The sequence below is a fragment of the Cherax quadricarinatus genome, chromosome 4 (assembly GCF_038502225.1).
Source record: "Cherax quadricarinatus isolate ZL_2023a chromosome 4, ASM3850222v1, whole genome shotgun sequence".
NCBI lineage: Eukaryota > Metazoa > Arthropoda > Malacostraca > Decapoda > Parastacidae > Cherax > Cherax quadricarinatus.
In genome coordinates this window covers 49,279,527-49,295,704 of record NC_091295.1, presented here as the reverse complement: position 1 = coordinate 49,295,704, position 16,178 = coordinate 49,279,527, and the positions used below count along the sequence as shown (strand labels likewise).

Genomic DNA, 16,178 nt, shown 5'->3' with positions numbered 1-16,178 from the left:
ACAGTGTCTTCCATTGCAGACACTGCAAGGCTCCAGGCGGACATCAACCAAATCTTTCAATGGGCTGCAGAAAACAATATGAAGTTCAACGATGAGAAATTTCAATTACTACTCAGATATGGTAAACATGAGGAAATTAAAACTTCATCGGAGTGCAAAACAAATTCCGGCCAAAAAATAGAGCGAAAAACCAATATCAAACACCTGGGAGTGATCATGTCGGAGGATCTCACCTTCAAGGACCATAACATTGTATCAATCGCATCTGCTAGAAAAATGACAGGATGGATAATGAGAACCTTCAAAACTAGGGATGCCAAGCCCATGATGACACTCTTCAGGTTGTTTGTTCTATCTAGGCTGGAATATTGCTGCACACTAACAGCACCTTTCAAGGCAGGTGAAATTGCTGACCTAGAAAATGTACAGAGAACCTTCACGGTGCACATAACAGAAATAAAACACCTCAATTACTGAGAGCGCTTGAAGTTCCTGAACCTGTACTCCCTGGAATGCAGGCGGGAGAGATACATGATTATATACACCTGGAAAATCCTAGAGGGACTAGTACCGAACTTGCACATGAAAATCACTCACAACGAAAGCAAAAGACTCGGCAGATGATGCAACATCCCCCTACTGAAAAGCAGGGGTGTCACTAGCACGTTAAGAGACAATACAATAAGTGTCAGGGGCCCAAGACTGTTCAACTGCCTCCCAGCAGTGCCTGTCTTCAAGCAGGCACTGGACAAGCACCTAAAGTCGGTACCTGACCAGCCGGGCTGTGGCTCGTACGTTGGATTGCGTGCAGCCAGCAGTAACAGCCTGGTTGATCAGGCTCTGATCCACCGGGGCATTGGCCCCTGGAACTCTCTCTAGGTAAACTCCAGGTAAACACAGTGGAAGATTTCCTGTGTTTTAAAAAATTGTATTTTTGACCTGAGCATCCTTTATCAATCAATCAACCAAGTTTATTCTCTATAAGGATTACAATGCGGGGTTTACAGATTTTGTTCTTTGTGTGGTTTACATGTAATAAAATACTAATTACAGAGGGGGCCACTAGGACACCTAGCATGGCTAGGCATTTCAGGCAAACTTAGATTAATTCTTAACCCTAAATTATTACAAATTATGGAGTAAGTTGACTAAATACTAAGTGACTAAATACTAGTTTGTGAGTTTACCAATGTGAATGCTTTTGTTTTGGCACAATACATAGTTTCTACATTGGAGTATCACAGGCAAACTTATGACTAGTTAGGAATCATTATTTTAAGATTAAGATTCTTATTTCTGTGCTTATAGTCAAATGGGTGAGTGAGTGAGTGTAAGTGTGAACCACCAGGTGGTTTTTATGTAGTTAGTTGACGGGGTGTATCAGGGAGATAAGATGTTTTCTAACGGTAGTTTTGAAGGTGATGAATGTGTCTGCAGTTCTAGAGTTTTCAGGTAGGGTGTTCCAGATTTTAGGGCCTTTGACATACATTGAATTTTTGTAAAGGTTTAGTCGGACACAAGGAATATCATAGAGATTTTTGTGTCTGGTGTTATGCCTGTGGGCTCTGTCACAACTATCAAGAAAGCATTTTAGGTCAAGGTTAATATTGGAATTTAAGGTCCTGTAGATGTAGATTGCACAGTAGTAAGTGTGGATGTTCTGAACAGGGAGTAAGTTTAGATCTATGAAGAGTGGGGGGGTGTGTTGCCAGGGATGGGATTTAGTGATTATTCTTACTGCTGCTTTTTGTTGGGTTATTATTGGCTTTAGGTGTGTTGCTGCAGTTGATCCCCAAGCACAAATAGCATAGGTGAGGTATGGATAAATGAGTGAATGGTATAGTGTGAGAAGGGCATTTTGCGGCACGTAGTATCGTATCTTGGAGAGGATCCCAACTGTTTTGGATACTTTTTTTGTTATGTGTTGGATATGGGTGCTGAAATTCAGGTTGTTGTCGAGGTATAGGCCTAGGAATTTGCCCTTATTATGTCTAGCAATTAGAGTGTTGTCGATCTTAATGTTAAGTTGCGCAACACCAAACATAATATAGTAGGTTTTGTCAGTGTTAAGTGTAAGTTTATTGGCTGTCATCCAAGTCGATATTTTAAGCAGCTCCTCATTAACAATGGTGTTGAGGGTGGCAAGATTAGGGTGAGAGATGACATAAGTCGTGTCATCAGCAAAGATAATGGGTTTCAGGTGTTGGGATACGTTTGGAAGATCACTGATGTAAATGAGGAAGAGCAGGAGTCCAAGGACACTTGCCTGTGGAACTCCAGTATCAAGTGGCCATGTTGATGATGCTGTGTCTTTAATGGTGACATACTGATACCTATTAGTAAGGTAGGATTTGAAATATGCAAGCGCATGGCCTCTTATACCATAATGGTCAAGTTTGTGGAGTAGGATGCTGTGGTCTACTGTGTCAAAAGCTTTTCTTAGGTCAATAAAAATTCCTAGCGGATATTCCTTATTTTCCAATGCTGTGTAAAGCAGATCTAGAATTTTTAACATTGCATCATTAGTGCTTTTATTTTTCCTGAATCCAAATTGGCAGGGGTTAAGTATGTTTTGTGTCATTATAAATGAATATAGTCTCCTGTGCACAAGTTTCTCGAAGATTTTGGAAAGCAATGGTAAGTTTGATATTGGCCTATAGTTGTTTACATCTGTAGGGTCACCACCTTTATGTACTGATGTAACCCTTGCTGTCTTGAGTAGTTTCGGGAAGGTGCTAGTTTCTAGTGACTTGTTAAAAAGTAATGAAATAGTATGCGAAAGGACATGGGCCGCTCGCCTGTACAATAATGGTGGGACATGAGACAGATTCCCTGAGTTATTTTTAAGTAACTTTATAATTTTGGTGACTTCGGTGGGCTCAGTTGGTACAATACACAAATAACCCGCACATAAAAGAGAGAAGCTTACGACGACGTTTCGGTCTGACTTGGATCATTGACAAAGTCACATTGACTTTGTGCGGGTTATTTGTGTATCGTTCCAGTCATGGTATTGTGCCTTTTTTGTTATCAGTTGGTACAAGATAGAAGGAATTTGGGAAATTCCCATCTAGGTAGTCCCCGGCATGGGCATTGGTACGTGGGATTTTACTGGCAAGATTAGATCCTATGGTTGAGAAGTCGTTTATCTAGTTAGCTGTATCAGTGGGATGCAGTGGTGTTTCATTAGGTTTAGTTAGGACAATATTCTTGTTTTTTTTCAGTTTGTGGGTGCCCAGAATCTGGGAGAGTGTTTTCCAGGTCTTTTTTATATCTCTTCTTGTGTCAGTGAATCTGCTGGAGTAGTACAGTTGTTTGGCTTTCTTTATTACTTTGGTGAGAACTGATGAATAGTGTTTAAGAATATCTTTGTGTATTAATGTCTACATTGCTTTTCATATTGGTGTTTCTTATCAATGGATTTCGGAATGCTGGTGGTTAGCCATGGGCAACCGAGCCGTTTATTCGTGATCTGTTTCGTTTTTATAGGACGATGTTTATTGTATAGTCTAAGTAATTTGTTAAGAAAAATGTCTGTCCAATCGTCAGTACCATTGGCCTTGAATTCTGTAGGCCAGTCAAAAGTCTCTAGGTCTTCTGTGAACTTCCTAATTGAGGCCTCGTCACAGAGTCTAAATGAAACTTTGTTGTACTCCAGTGGTGGTTTACTAATGTTTGTTAAGAGGAAGGTAGGGTAGTGGTCTGTAGTGCTGTCTGTGATTATCCCTGATTTAAGGGGGGCTAGTATATTGGTCCATATATGGTCTATTATGGTTGCACTTGTCTCAGAGAGCCTGGTTAGTTCAGTTATTGTTGGTATGAGAAGTGTGTTGTTCATATTGTTGATGAAATCAGTTACAGGCTGATCATCTAGTAGGCCAAGGTTGATATTGAAGTCTCCAGCTAAGAGAAGGTGGTGCTTGTTCATTTGTCTGTTTGTTATTAGTGCCTTTAATTTCTCACTGAAATTTGGGATGTTTGTGTGGGGTATCCGGTAAATGGCACCGATTGTTATAGGCGTCTTAAGGTTTTTTACAGTAAAATTAGCAAAAATGTATTCCCCATATTCATCACTAAAGCAAGTGGTGCTAATACAAGATAGTTGGTTAGAGTAATAGATTGCAATACCACCCCCAACTTGGTATGGTCTGCAGTTGTGGATTGCTGTTTATCTTGGCAGAGGGTAGATATCTATTGTGTCCTGCTTAAGCCAGGTCTCAGTAAGAATAATGCAGGAGAAGGGTGTCTTTAGTGACTCAAGGAGTGCCAGGAGGTCATCATAGTGTTTGCTTAAGGACCTGATGTTGTAGTTAAGAACTGATAGATTTTTAGCACTGTTTAGGATAGTGCTGGCTTGTGATGCTGTGTAATAAAGGCAGTTACATTCCAGTAGGTTTTGATTGGGTGTTAGATTATGGAGGTTAAGATCAGGTTCGACTTGAATGTGACTACTGTATACAATTCAACATCCAACCCTACCTAGAGTCCAACCTTACTCTCTTGCACTCACCCCCCATTTTCATACAAAATTACCTCACTAGCTGGACAGCCCTATCTCTCTGCACTTCAACATGTACTTAATTCATAAACTGCTCACCAGGAAACAATATAGCACTGTGTTACAACATTCATGGATCCCTTGCTCCTGACTCCCTAACATTCAGGGGTTATTACAAAATGTTGTAGATACAGTTTTTATAACTGTTCAAACTTAAAAAATTAAATAAATCTTCACTGCCTAAAAATCTGTTGAGAACTGTATAACCTATATAATTAATGTTAGTGAGAGCAACTACTTACCTAGCGCGGTGACTGATGGCACGAGGCCTCATGCCACACTGGAGATTGGAGCATGTAACCCTCACCACATCTCTCTTTGGACAGCTCGTTTTCTCAAACTCCAGTGACAGCCTCAAGTCAGTGACAGTCTCTCCCTGGGACAGTGAGCGAGCACGGGATGGCAGTGTGAGTGAGTTGGTTATGTGAATTTCATAGTAAGTTGGAGAAATTACAATGTCTGGAGAGGAGCTGGTCCGTGCCATGTTGGTTGGATAGCCAGGAAGACGAGGTGCTGCGCGGGTAAAAAGCGTTTGGTCTTTCTGCCTCTCCACCCGTGTGAAGTCACTGTTAATGTGTAAAAAAAATTAATAAGGAAACAACTGGCATTTATACAAAAATATATTTTAATGATTAGAGAATGTCTGAATGTGCATTCATTAATATACAGTATAGGACACTGTATACACAATGTATATCACCTCCAAAGCAAAGTCTAGTTTTCCAAAATCTCCAATTTATGATGACTGCCCTAACCAAAAATTTAAAATTAATTCAATTATTTGGGAGAAAATAAAGATAATTTAGAAAATTAGGGACAAAACATTAGTGACATTTACTTGAAGGTTAGAGTTTTACAAACAGCCTGGCCAAGGTCAGACACGGTCCAAGATGTGTCAGCATGAGAGGTGACCTGCTCAAAATTCTCCAGACACAGCTTCCCCCACACCCCCTTTTTGCGGACCATCAGGTACCCTACCAATGTGAGAGTTTAGGATTAGTATATGTTGTTTGATTAACCCTTAAACGGTCCAAACAGATCGACATTCAAATTCGTATTGCTACAAAAGTAAATCTACTTTTTTTTACATATTTTCAAATATAACAAAAAAAGTAGATAAAAGTTTTTTTACACATTTTCAAATGTAAAACAAAAAAGAAGATCTACATTTTTTTACATACTTTCAGATGTTGAAAAAACGTATATATACGTTTGAACCATTTAAGGGTTAATCAGAGTAAAAGAAGGAAGTCTATCCATACACGTTAATCTAGCTCCTCAGCTACACAAACTTACTGTATATAAAATGTCTTGCAAATTTTACTCTCATGTTTAGCCTGGTGTCTAAAATTGATACCTAAAAAAGAATAGGTCACAATAGCCTTGGAACAATTCACAAATAACCCATTTATTGAGAGGAAACCTTAAACAATGTTTTGGTCAGTCCTGGACCTTTATCAAGTTGCTACTTAACAACAGTCCAGGACGGATTGAAACTTTGTCTAGAATTTTTTCTCAAAAATATGGGTTATTGGTGTATTAATACTTGAACTAATTATATCTTGATGAACATATTTTGTGGTTGTTTGGCATTCATGTGTGATGTTTATTTTCCAGAGTATCCCAAATAATTATCTATTTAAAGCTACAGGAGCAGAATTAAGCTCATAGTGTCCTGAAATTAAATCAAAAGAGACTACAGACAGGCTAACTATTTTTTACTAGTTTGTGTAGTTAAACATCTCACAAAAATTAAAACTGCAGAAGAAATCATTAGCTGTACATACAATGAAAGCTATAAATATAATGTAATATAACCTTCATGGTGATAATCCAGAGAATTGGCAGAGTTGAGGTCTTGGGCAAGGGTGACACAGATCTTCTCGTCATCACCACTCTCACAGTCAGTAGTGCCGTCACACACCTGGCTCTGCTCGATGCACTGACTCGACCCAGAGCAGATAAACTGACCAGGCTGGCACCAGTCTGCCAAGTGTAAGAAGATGGGACTAGCTTACTATAATTACCTGGACACTTTTGGGGATGTATTTTGATATACAGCTACAGTATACTGTACTTTAAATTGCTGTATGTACTGAAATACATGATACTTAAAATATAGTTTTCTGATTAAGTGTCCTTGATACCCTTCGAGAAATTTAAAATATAAGTTTACTGTACGGATACATAAATAAATTCTACGTACAGTACAAGTATACACTAAGTCTCGAGGTTAAGCCTCAAGCAAGCCTAACAGTGGGAATAGCAATATCCAGATAGATAATTGAGCCTCTAGCAGTCCTTTCACTGAATGACCTACACAGGTGTAATGCTTCATAAAAATTAATTGTAATAATTATAATAATAATGATACAGCACTATAACTGTAAAAAAAAAAAATACGAAAATAGAAAGATAATAAAACAAAATCATCTGTTGCTGATGCTTGATATAACTAGAGAAACGTAGTACGTACAAAAAACTATGGACAGCGGATGCAATGATAACCCGAGAGAGAGGCAGTATTAATAACCAAAGAGAAACTAATAACAACCAGAGAATGAAGAGACAGCAGAAGTAATAATAAAAGTGCCTTAATAATCACTATAGAGGTAGAGAGGATCTGCAGCAGCCTAACATCTTACCACAGTTAGACTCATCAGAGTGGTCCCAGCAATCAACAATGCCATCACAAATTTTCCTGTTGAGGAACTTGCTCTTGAGGAAGTCAGAGCAGGTGCAATTCATCTCATCTGAGTTATCACGACAGTCCTGCATCAGGTTGCAGCGGGAGAACTCGACAATACATTCACCACTCCCACACCGGAACTGTGATGGGTTCCGGCACACTAGGATGGTCAACATATGATGGTCGTTTTATTAATACAAGTTTTATTACTGCAGGTATGCATTGCATACTAGTTGCTTTTTTGGTGCCTAACTTTTTTTTTATTACAAGTACGTAAACTATATTATCTTTGTACGGCATAAATGAAACATACTGGGATGTGGTTTGTTTAAGTAAATACATGTATATGGTTGTCTTGAATTTGTTGTGACAGTTTTAGGTTCAATGGATTTATAATTTCTGCTTTCTTTATTCCTACTGCATTCTCTTGTTATTCAACAAAAGGAAAAGTGACAAGAATTTACCAGACATAATAAGTCTTTATTGTAGGAAATAAAAAGAAAGCCTGTCACTGGTAAGTCCCAAAAAATGCCTTATGAAGCCATTTAAGACACATGTTAAATTCTACTGATTTTGAAATTAAATACTATGTATTACAACACAATATGCATTTGTAATAATAGATGGTGTGGAAATATCGATGTGTTGCAGTTGATACTATATATACATATAAGCAATAACTGCAAACTTTATTTAGAAACAGGTGGGCCCCGCTTATGCAACAAGTTAGGTTCCAGTCTACTGCCATAAGGCGAAAATTGCTGTAAAGTGAAATATAGCCTTTTTCCACTTTCAAATGCATATAAAAGCCTGATAACCTCTTTACACTATCATATATTAAGTGAGCAATAGAGCTAGCCTAAAAAATGCACATACAGTACACACATTACTTTTTTTTTTTTAACACACCAGGGCACGGGGGCATTGACCTCTGAAACCCTCTCCAGGTATATTCCAGGTATACTTCAGGCCATATCCCACCAAGGCAGGGTGACCCAAAAAGAAATAAAAAACTTTCATCATCATTCAACACTTTCACCATCACTCACTGTCTTTGCAGAGGCACTCAGATACGACAATTTAGACATCCCTCCAAGCTGCCAATATCCTAAACCTCTCCTTTAAAGTGCAGGCATTGTACTTTCCATTTCTAGGACTCAAGTCTGGCTAACCAGTTTCCCTGAATCCTTTCACAAAATATTACCCTGCTCACACTCCAACAGCTCGTCAGGTCCCAAAAACCATTCGTCTCCATTCACTCCTATCTAACACACTCAGGCACACTTGCTGGAAGTCCAAGCCCCTCCACAAAACCTCCTTTACCCCCTCCCTCCAACATTTTTGGGGATGACCCCTACCCCGCCTTCCCTCCCCATAGATTTATACACTCTCCAAGTCATTCTACTTTGTTCCATTCTCTCTAAATGACCAAACCACCTCAACAACCCCTCTTCAGCCCTCTGACTAATACTTTTAATAACCCCACACCTCCTCCTGATTTCCACACTACAAATTCTCTGCATAATATTTACACCACACATTGCCCTTAGATACGACATCTCCACTGCCTCCAGCCGCCTCCTCCCTGCAGCATTTACAACACAAGCTTCACACACATATATGAGTGTTGGTACCACTATAATCTCATACATTCCCTTCTTTGCCTCCACAGATAATGTTCTTTGTCTCCACAGATACCTCAATGCACCACTCACCTTTTTTCCTTCATCAATTCTATGGTTTACCTCATCCTTCATATACCCATCCCCTGAGAAGTCAACTCCCAAATATCTGAAAACATTCACTTCTTCCATACTCCCTCCCTCCAATGTGATATCCAATTTTTCTTGATCTAAATTGTTTGATACCCTCATTGCTTTACTCTTATCTTTATTTGCTTTCAACTTTCTGCCTTTGCAAATCCCCCTAAACTCGTCCACTAACCTTTGCAACTTCTCTTTAGAATCCCCCAAAAGCATAGTATTATCGGCAAATTTCCTAAATTCGCTTGTAACAGATAAGTGAACTGTAGATATGTAGATATAAATCCAAATGTACAGCTGATAACCCTTTTGGGGCCTAGTTCCTAGGCCTTTTGTGTATCCATATGCTCTTGTGCTACCGTCCACAGGATGGATATGGGGTGCACAATAAACTAGCCACTCCAATGGCAAAATCTAAATCATCAGCAAAAAGTAACTGTGTCAACTCCCAGTTTGTATTTGATACCCCATAATTTAATCCCACCCCTCTCCCCAACACCCTAGCATTTCTTTTACAACACCCTCTATAAATATGTTAAACAACCATGGTGACATTACACATCCCTGTCCAAGACTTACTTTTACCAGGAAGCAATTTCCCTCTCTCCTACACACCCTAACATGAGTCTCACTATCCTCATAAAAACTCTTTACAGCATATAGTAACTTACTACCTATTCCAAACACTTGCAACATCTACCACATTGCTCCCCTATCCACTTATCGATAAATCCATAAATGCAATGAAAACTTCCCTACCTTTATCTAAATACTGTTCACATATATGCTTCAATGTAAACACATGATCTACACATCCCCTACCAATTCTAAAGCCTCCTTGCTCATCTGTACTCCTGCTCTCTGTCTTAACTCTAATTCTTTCAGCAATAACCCTACCATACACTTTACTTGGTATACTCAGTAAACTTATTCCCCTATAATTTTTACAATCTCTTATGTCCCCCTTTCCTTTATATAAAGGAATTATGCACACTCTCTGCCAATCCCTAGGTACCTTCCCCTCTTTCATACATTTATTAAACAAAAATACCAACCACTCCAACATTATATCTCCCCTTGTTCTTAACATTTGTCATGATCCCATCAGTTCCAGCTGCTTTACCCCCTTTCATCTACATAATGCCTCACACACCTTCCCCACACATCCTGCTCTTCTTCACTCCTAAAAGATGTTATACCTCCCTGGCCAGAGCATGATATTGCTGCCTCCATTTCATCACATTTAAAAGTTCCTCAGAATATTCCAGCCATCTACCCAATACCTCCAGCTCCCCATCTACTAACTCCCTTACTCTGTTTTTAACTGACAAATCCATTTGTTCCCTAGGCTTTCTTAACCTGTTTATCTCACTCCAAAATTATTTCTTATTCTCACCAAAATTTCTTGACAGTGCCTCTCCCACTCTATCATTTGCTCTCCTTTTGCACTCTCTTACTACTCTCTGCACTTTTCTTTTACTCTCCATATACTCTGCCCTTCTTATATCACTTCTGCTTTGTAAAAACCTCTGATAAGCTAACTTTTTCTCTTTTATTGCACCCTTTACCTCATCATTCCACCAATTACTCCACTTTCTTCCTGCACCCACCCTCCTATAGCCACAAACTTCTGCCCCACATTCTAATACTGCATTTTTAAAACTATCCCATCCCTCTTCAACCCCCCCCCCCCCCACTACCCATACTTGCACTAGCCCACCTATCTGCCAAAAGTTGCTTATATCTCACCCTAACTTCCTCCTCCCATAGTTTATAAACTTTCACCTCTCTCTCTTACTTACTGTTGCCATTTTCCTTCTGTCCCATCTACCTCTTACTCTAACTGTAGCTAAAACTAAATAATGATCTGATATATGCGTTACCCCTCTATAAACATGTACATCCTGAAGGCTACTCATCAACCTTTTATCCACCAATACATAATCTAACAAACTACTTTCATTATGTGCTATATCAATCCTTGCATACTTATTTATCCTCTTTTTCATGAAATATGTATTACTTATTACCAAACCTCTTTCTACACATAGTTCAATTACAGGCTCCCCTTTTCATTTACCCCTGGCACCCCAAATTTACCTACTACTCCCTCTACAACATTTTTACCAACTTTAGCACTGAGATCCCCAACCATAAGTATTCTCTCACTTGGTTCAAAACTCCTCAAGCACTCACTCAACAGTTCCCATAATCTCTCTCTCTCTCTCTTCTACACTTCTCTCTTCTCCAGGTGCATAAACACTTACTATAACCTACCTTTCACATCTAACCTTTATTTTACTCCACCTAATCTTTGAAGTTATACATTTATATTCCTTCTTTTCCCACCATAACTTATCATTCAACATTATTGCTACTCCTTCCTTAGCTCTAACTCTCTTAGAAACCCTTGACCTAATCCCATTCATTTCTCCTACCCCGTTCAGCTTTGTTTCACTTAGAGCCAGGATATTCAGCTTCTTTTCATTCATAACATCCATAATCATCTGTTTCTTATCATTCACACTACAACCATGCACATTCAAACATCCCACTTTGATGGTTTTCTTCTTTTTCATTTTAGTAGGCTATACGGGAAAAAGGGTTACTAGCCCATTGCTCCCGGCATTTTAGTTGGCTTTTACAACACGCATAGCTTAGAGAGGAAAGATTCTTATTCCACTTCCCCATGGATGTAAAAGGAAAAGTAATAAGAACAAGAACTATTAAGATAAAATCAAAGAAAACTCAGATGAGTGTGTATTCATAAACGTGTTCATTCATGTGTAGCATGACCTAAGTGTAAGTAGAAGTAGCAAGACATACCTGAAATCTTGCATGTTTATGAAACAGAAAAAAGACACCAGCAATCCTATCATCATGTAAAACAAATACAGGCTTCCGTTTTACACTCACATGGTAGTACCTCCCTGGGCAGCTGATGTCTACCAACCTACTACACATTACTTACCTTAAAATATTTTTGTACTTAGCTTATAGTGAGTGGTGAATATATTTATTATAGGCAGCCTGAATAAATGAAGATAGGTATAATTGAAAAAAACACTATATTAGCAAAACACTGTATACCTGGAGTATACCTTGAGAGGGTTTCGGGGGTCAACACCCCTGTGGCCCAGTCTGTGACCAGGTCTCATGGAATGTGAAATGCTGTAAAGTAGGGCCCTCCTGTACAGTACAATACTACTTTTGTGTCTTTATCAAGTCCAATGACCACATGAAGAGAACAGGACATTAGTCTACAGTGTAGTTAATTATATTGCAGTGTAGTTAATTATATTAGTGTAGTTAATTATATTACAGAGTAGGGTTCTGTTATTCTGACAATCATTCTACTCTATTACTATCTCAGAAAATTCACTACTAATATCCCCAATATAGCAGTGATGAATAAAAATTTGAAAAAATTACTTATCATAGTAATGAAATGTAATAAAATAAATACATACCTGAACCTGTTTGATTATTGATGAATATATATTCGGTGGTACCAGTGTGAACACTGTATGACACATCCACAGAAGTTTCTGTTCTATCTTCCACTGATGACATCATTCCACTGCCTATGACTGTCGTTTTGATTTCATTATCACCATCGTCTAGAATTTCATATGGTTCTGGTGTTGTGGCTCTTATTGGAGACATGGGACGTGTCATGACAGGAAAGAGCTCAAGGTTGTAATTGTGAGCAGTGGAAGGTTTGGCAACATTGCTAGTTGTAATGGTTTCAATGGTTTCAGGCACAGTAGATGGTGTTGTAGTTTCAAGAATCGTGAATGGTTTACTGGTTTCTTCAGCAAGAGGAGTGGTGGTGTATGGGGAAGTCATGGATTTTAGAGTCTTATTCTGATCATCATTCTCAGAGGTTTTGGCCATTTCTTGGAGGTACTGGAAAATAATCTGATTAATAGATTCCAAAACGTTGTTCCGACTCTCGGCAGTGTGAGTTGTCTGGTAAGTGGTCTCTAACTCAGATGTTGTAGTTTCAATATCTGAATCTGGTTCAACAGTGGAAGGATGAGTCTCATTTTCTTCCTCTAAAGATATGGTATCAAATATTTCCTGTAGAAGCTCTTCTAATGACTGTCCATCCTTTAATACGAAGGTGTGAATCGGGGAGTTAGTGGTGGGAGAACCAGAGGAAGAAACAGGAGATCTGCTGGAGACACTGATAATTTGAGGGTTTGAAGAGCTCTTTCCTCCAACACCTGTCATGAAGAGAGTTGTATATGGTGAAGATGTTTGAGGATGAAATGGGTGAGATGAGGACTTCGAATTACCAGATACAGAAGGCTGAAAAAATATGTTATCCAGAACCACAGGTTCTGGATTATTTCTTAAGACAGTGCCCATCTTTGGAGAAAACTCACTGGGATGCCATTGAGGAGCTTCCCCATGCAAAGGAATATAAGAATATTCAGAAGGATGATTTGCTACAACATTAGAATTTCTTAAATATGGAGTCAAGGATGTATTGCTGTGGGCAGTTGATTCTTGAAGAAGCTGAAAGAAAGGCATCATTGGAGGTGATGACGTAGTTGTTTCTAAAGTTGATGAATGTTGTTGTAGCGGTGTTTCTGTAATTGTTTTCTGTTCATTTACAGCTTCCAATGCAGCTTTTTCAAAATAATGAAGTTGATTTATAATTGCAGGGTCTGAGAGGTAAACCTGACTAAGGTTTCTCAAGAAAGACCAAAGAGATATCGACTCATTAGTATCACTATCAACAAGTGGAGCCGGTGAGTCTGGAACATCCAGATCAATAGGTTTGCCTTGTCTGTTGGAGAAGCCATGCTGGAAGTCATCAGCAGGTGCTGCTCCATCTACAACACGATAGTTAGAACTCTGTAAAACAGCTTTAAATGCATCTTCAAGAAACTTGGTGTTAAGTCTACGAGAGTCTCCACGTATGGGCGTCATGGGTGTAGTGAGGTCTTCCTCCGGAGTTGTTTGCAGGTTGACAATCACTACATTAGGGTAGTTCGAGCGAGTTTTATTTACCATCATGTATCTCACATGGTTACCTGAGATCACTGGAACAGTGACATAATCTTTATCTTCAGCAAAGTCTCTCATAGATGATGACTCTTTTGGATAATAAATAGGGCCATATTGGTCAGAGGAGCCATAATTACTGTTGTAAATATTAACTGGGGCATCAGGTCTATAAACAGGTGCAAGTGAGCTACTACTAGATGGAACATAAACAGGATCAGAGTGGGTTGTTATTTTCTTTTGGTAGTGAGGTCCATGCTGGTTTGCTGATCCATAATCTATATCCATACTGGTGGATGTTACAAGCTCTGTATTAAGTATGAGAGGCTTCCGGGTGGTGAGGAAGTCAAAGATACTGAAGGCTGTCGTTCCTGCCGATGTTGTAGTGGCCAAGGATGAGGAACTTGGGAACCTGAACTTATCTTGAGGGAATCGGATTGCAGGTGGTGGTCTGGGTGGCAAAGGTTCTCTGACACCAGAGTAGGAAGTCACTTTAGGAACTCCAGGAGTGTGCATGGGAATGGTGGTTCCTGTGTTGCTGCTAGATGGCGAATGAGACATGGTGTGTGGCGGGTGTCTTCTGTTGTGATCTAGAATGTTCGGAAAGGTCATCAGTCTGTTTTCAGTGTTTGCAGCCTTGCTGTCTTGATGTTGAGGTTGTCCTTGACTACTGCTGAAGGTCGACATAGATGGTGAGTGAACACGATGAGGTAGGTGGAGTTGAGGTCGAGACACTCTGGTAGGTGACTGAGGTCGAGGTGTTGTAAAGAAAAGCAAGTCTGCCAAGAATGCCTGCAGATCATCTTTTGAGGGATTTCTTTTAGTTGTGATCATTCTGTCATCTGCAGCAGTAAAGCCTTCTGCAGCCATACCAACACGCTCAATGAAATGTGAAGGCAATGTTGTTGTTGGTGAAGGCGTTGATGATGTAGTTGTGGTGATAATAGATGTTGTTGCTGTTGTTGTTGTAGGGGTGGGAAGGGCAGTAGTCATGGTGGGGAAGGTTGTCGTTGTTGTTGGCTTAGGAGAAGTCAATGTGGGGTCTGTGACAATATCGATATTAATTGTAGGTTTGGGGGTCAATCCTGGATGTTGTGAAGGTGTAAGAGTTGGGCTGAAGAAAGGGCGTGCATAGTCTCGCTCCGAGGGATTGTGATGGGATGGAGCAGCAGAAGAAGGAGCAGTTGGTGATGGTCTGAACACGTTGAATGGATCAATGGGCCGCCAAGGACCAAACTGGTAAATGAGGTTAGCCACTGTGCTGCTCACTGCCTCTTCCACCTCCTGATGGCCAAGAAATATATTATGTTCAATTGGTTAAACATTCATGATCACATTTTCTCAAAAATATAATTAATCTATGCATTGTAATTACAAAGAAACTTTTAGCAGGGAAAGCCTATGCTACATGATGTTTCATCCATAATAGGACTTTAACAAATACTTTACAAAGCCCCACTACAGGGTCTTTGAAATTACCACTTGTTGGTTTACATCACTGTCTATTTATAAAATGTTTGTGAAGTATCTACATCATTTTATGAATGATGGTGAATGTGTTTCCTCTTTATTTTGGGGGGGATCATCCCACCTTGATGGGAAATGGCCAGTGTTTAAAAAAAAAAAAATACATGATAATAATGCATAAGAGCATCTTTAACAACAGTGTAAAATATTTATATAAGAAGAATTAAGAATGTTAATTTCAAAGTAGTACTGTAATGAATCTGTGGCAACAATCTAGACACTGTAGTAAAGATACTTAATGTTTCAACAAAATATATTATAATAATGCAATATAATTTTAAAGGATAATTTAAAAATGGATTCTCCTAAGTATACATCAAAAATTATTGTGGACAATACTGTACACATTCATCAGCATTTACTGTACATATAAATGTGCAGAGGAACATTCACCAAAAAAAATCACATTACCATGACTAGGACAATTCACAACTAACTCACAATTTGTATAGGACACTTTGGATGGCATTTCAGTTCATCCTGATCCAGGATGAACCAAATGTCACCTAAAATTTGTGGGTTAGTTATGAGTAAGTTATCCAGATAATTTTTTTTTTTAATTAACACATCGGCCGTTTCCCACCAAGGCAGGGTGGCCTGAAAAAGAAAAACTTTCATCATCATT

General features: G+C 39.1%; 1 protein-coding gene across 5 annotated transcripts in view; it reads right to left on the bottom strand.

Annotated features, from left to right (window-relative positions):
• Nucleotides 1-16,178, bottom strand: part of LOC128684534 (uncharacterized) — a 315,325-nt gene that overhangs the window by 42,238 nt on the left and 256,909 nt on the right. For 4 of the 5 annotated variants that reach the window (XM_053770779.2, XM_070096520.1, XM_070096531.1 and 1 more), the window contains 5 exons: nt 12,481-15,310; nt 7,204-7,407; nt 6,377-6,544; nt 5,397-5,532; nt 4,801-5,124 (listed from right to left, as the gene is read on the bottom strand). In XM_053770779.2, coding sequence (XP_053626754.2) covers nt 4,801-5,124; nt 5,397-5,532; nt 6,377-6,544; nt 7,204-7,407; nt 12,481-15,310 — 3,662 coding nt within the window. The remainder of the gene's footprint in view (nt 1-4,800; nt 5,125-5,396; nt 5,533-6,376; nt 6,545-7,203; nt 7,408-12,480; nt 15,311-16,178) is intronic. The other variant, XM_070096535.1, reaches the window with a different exon arrangement.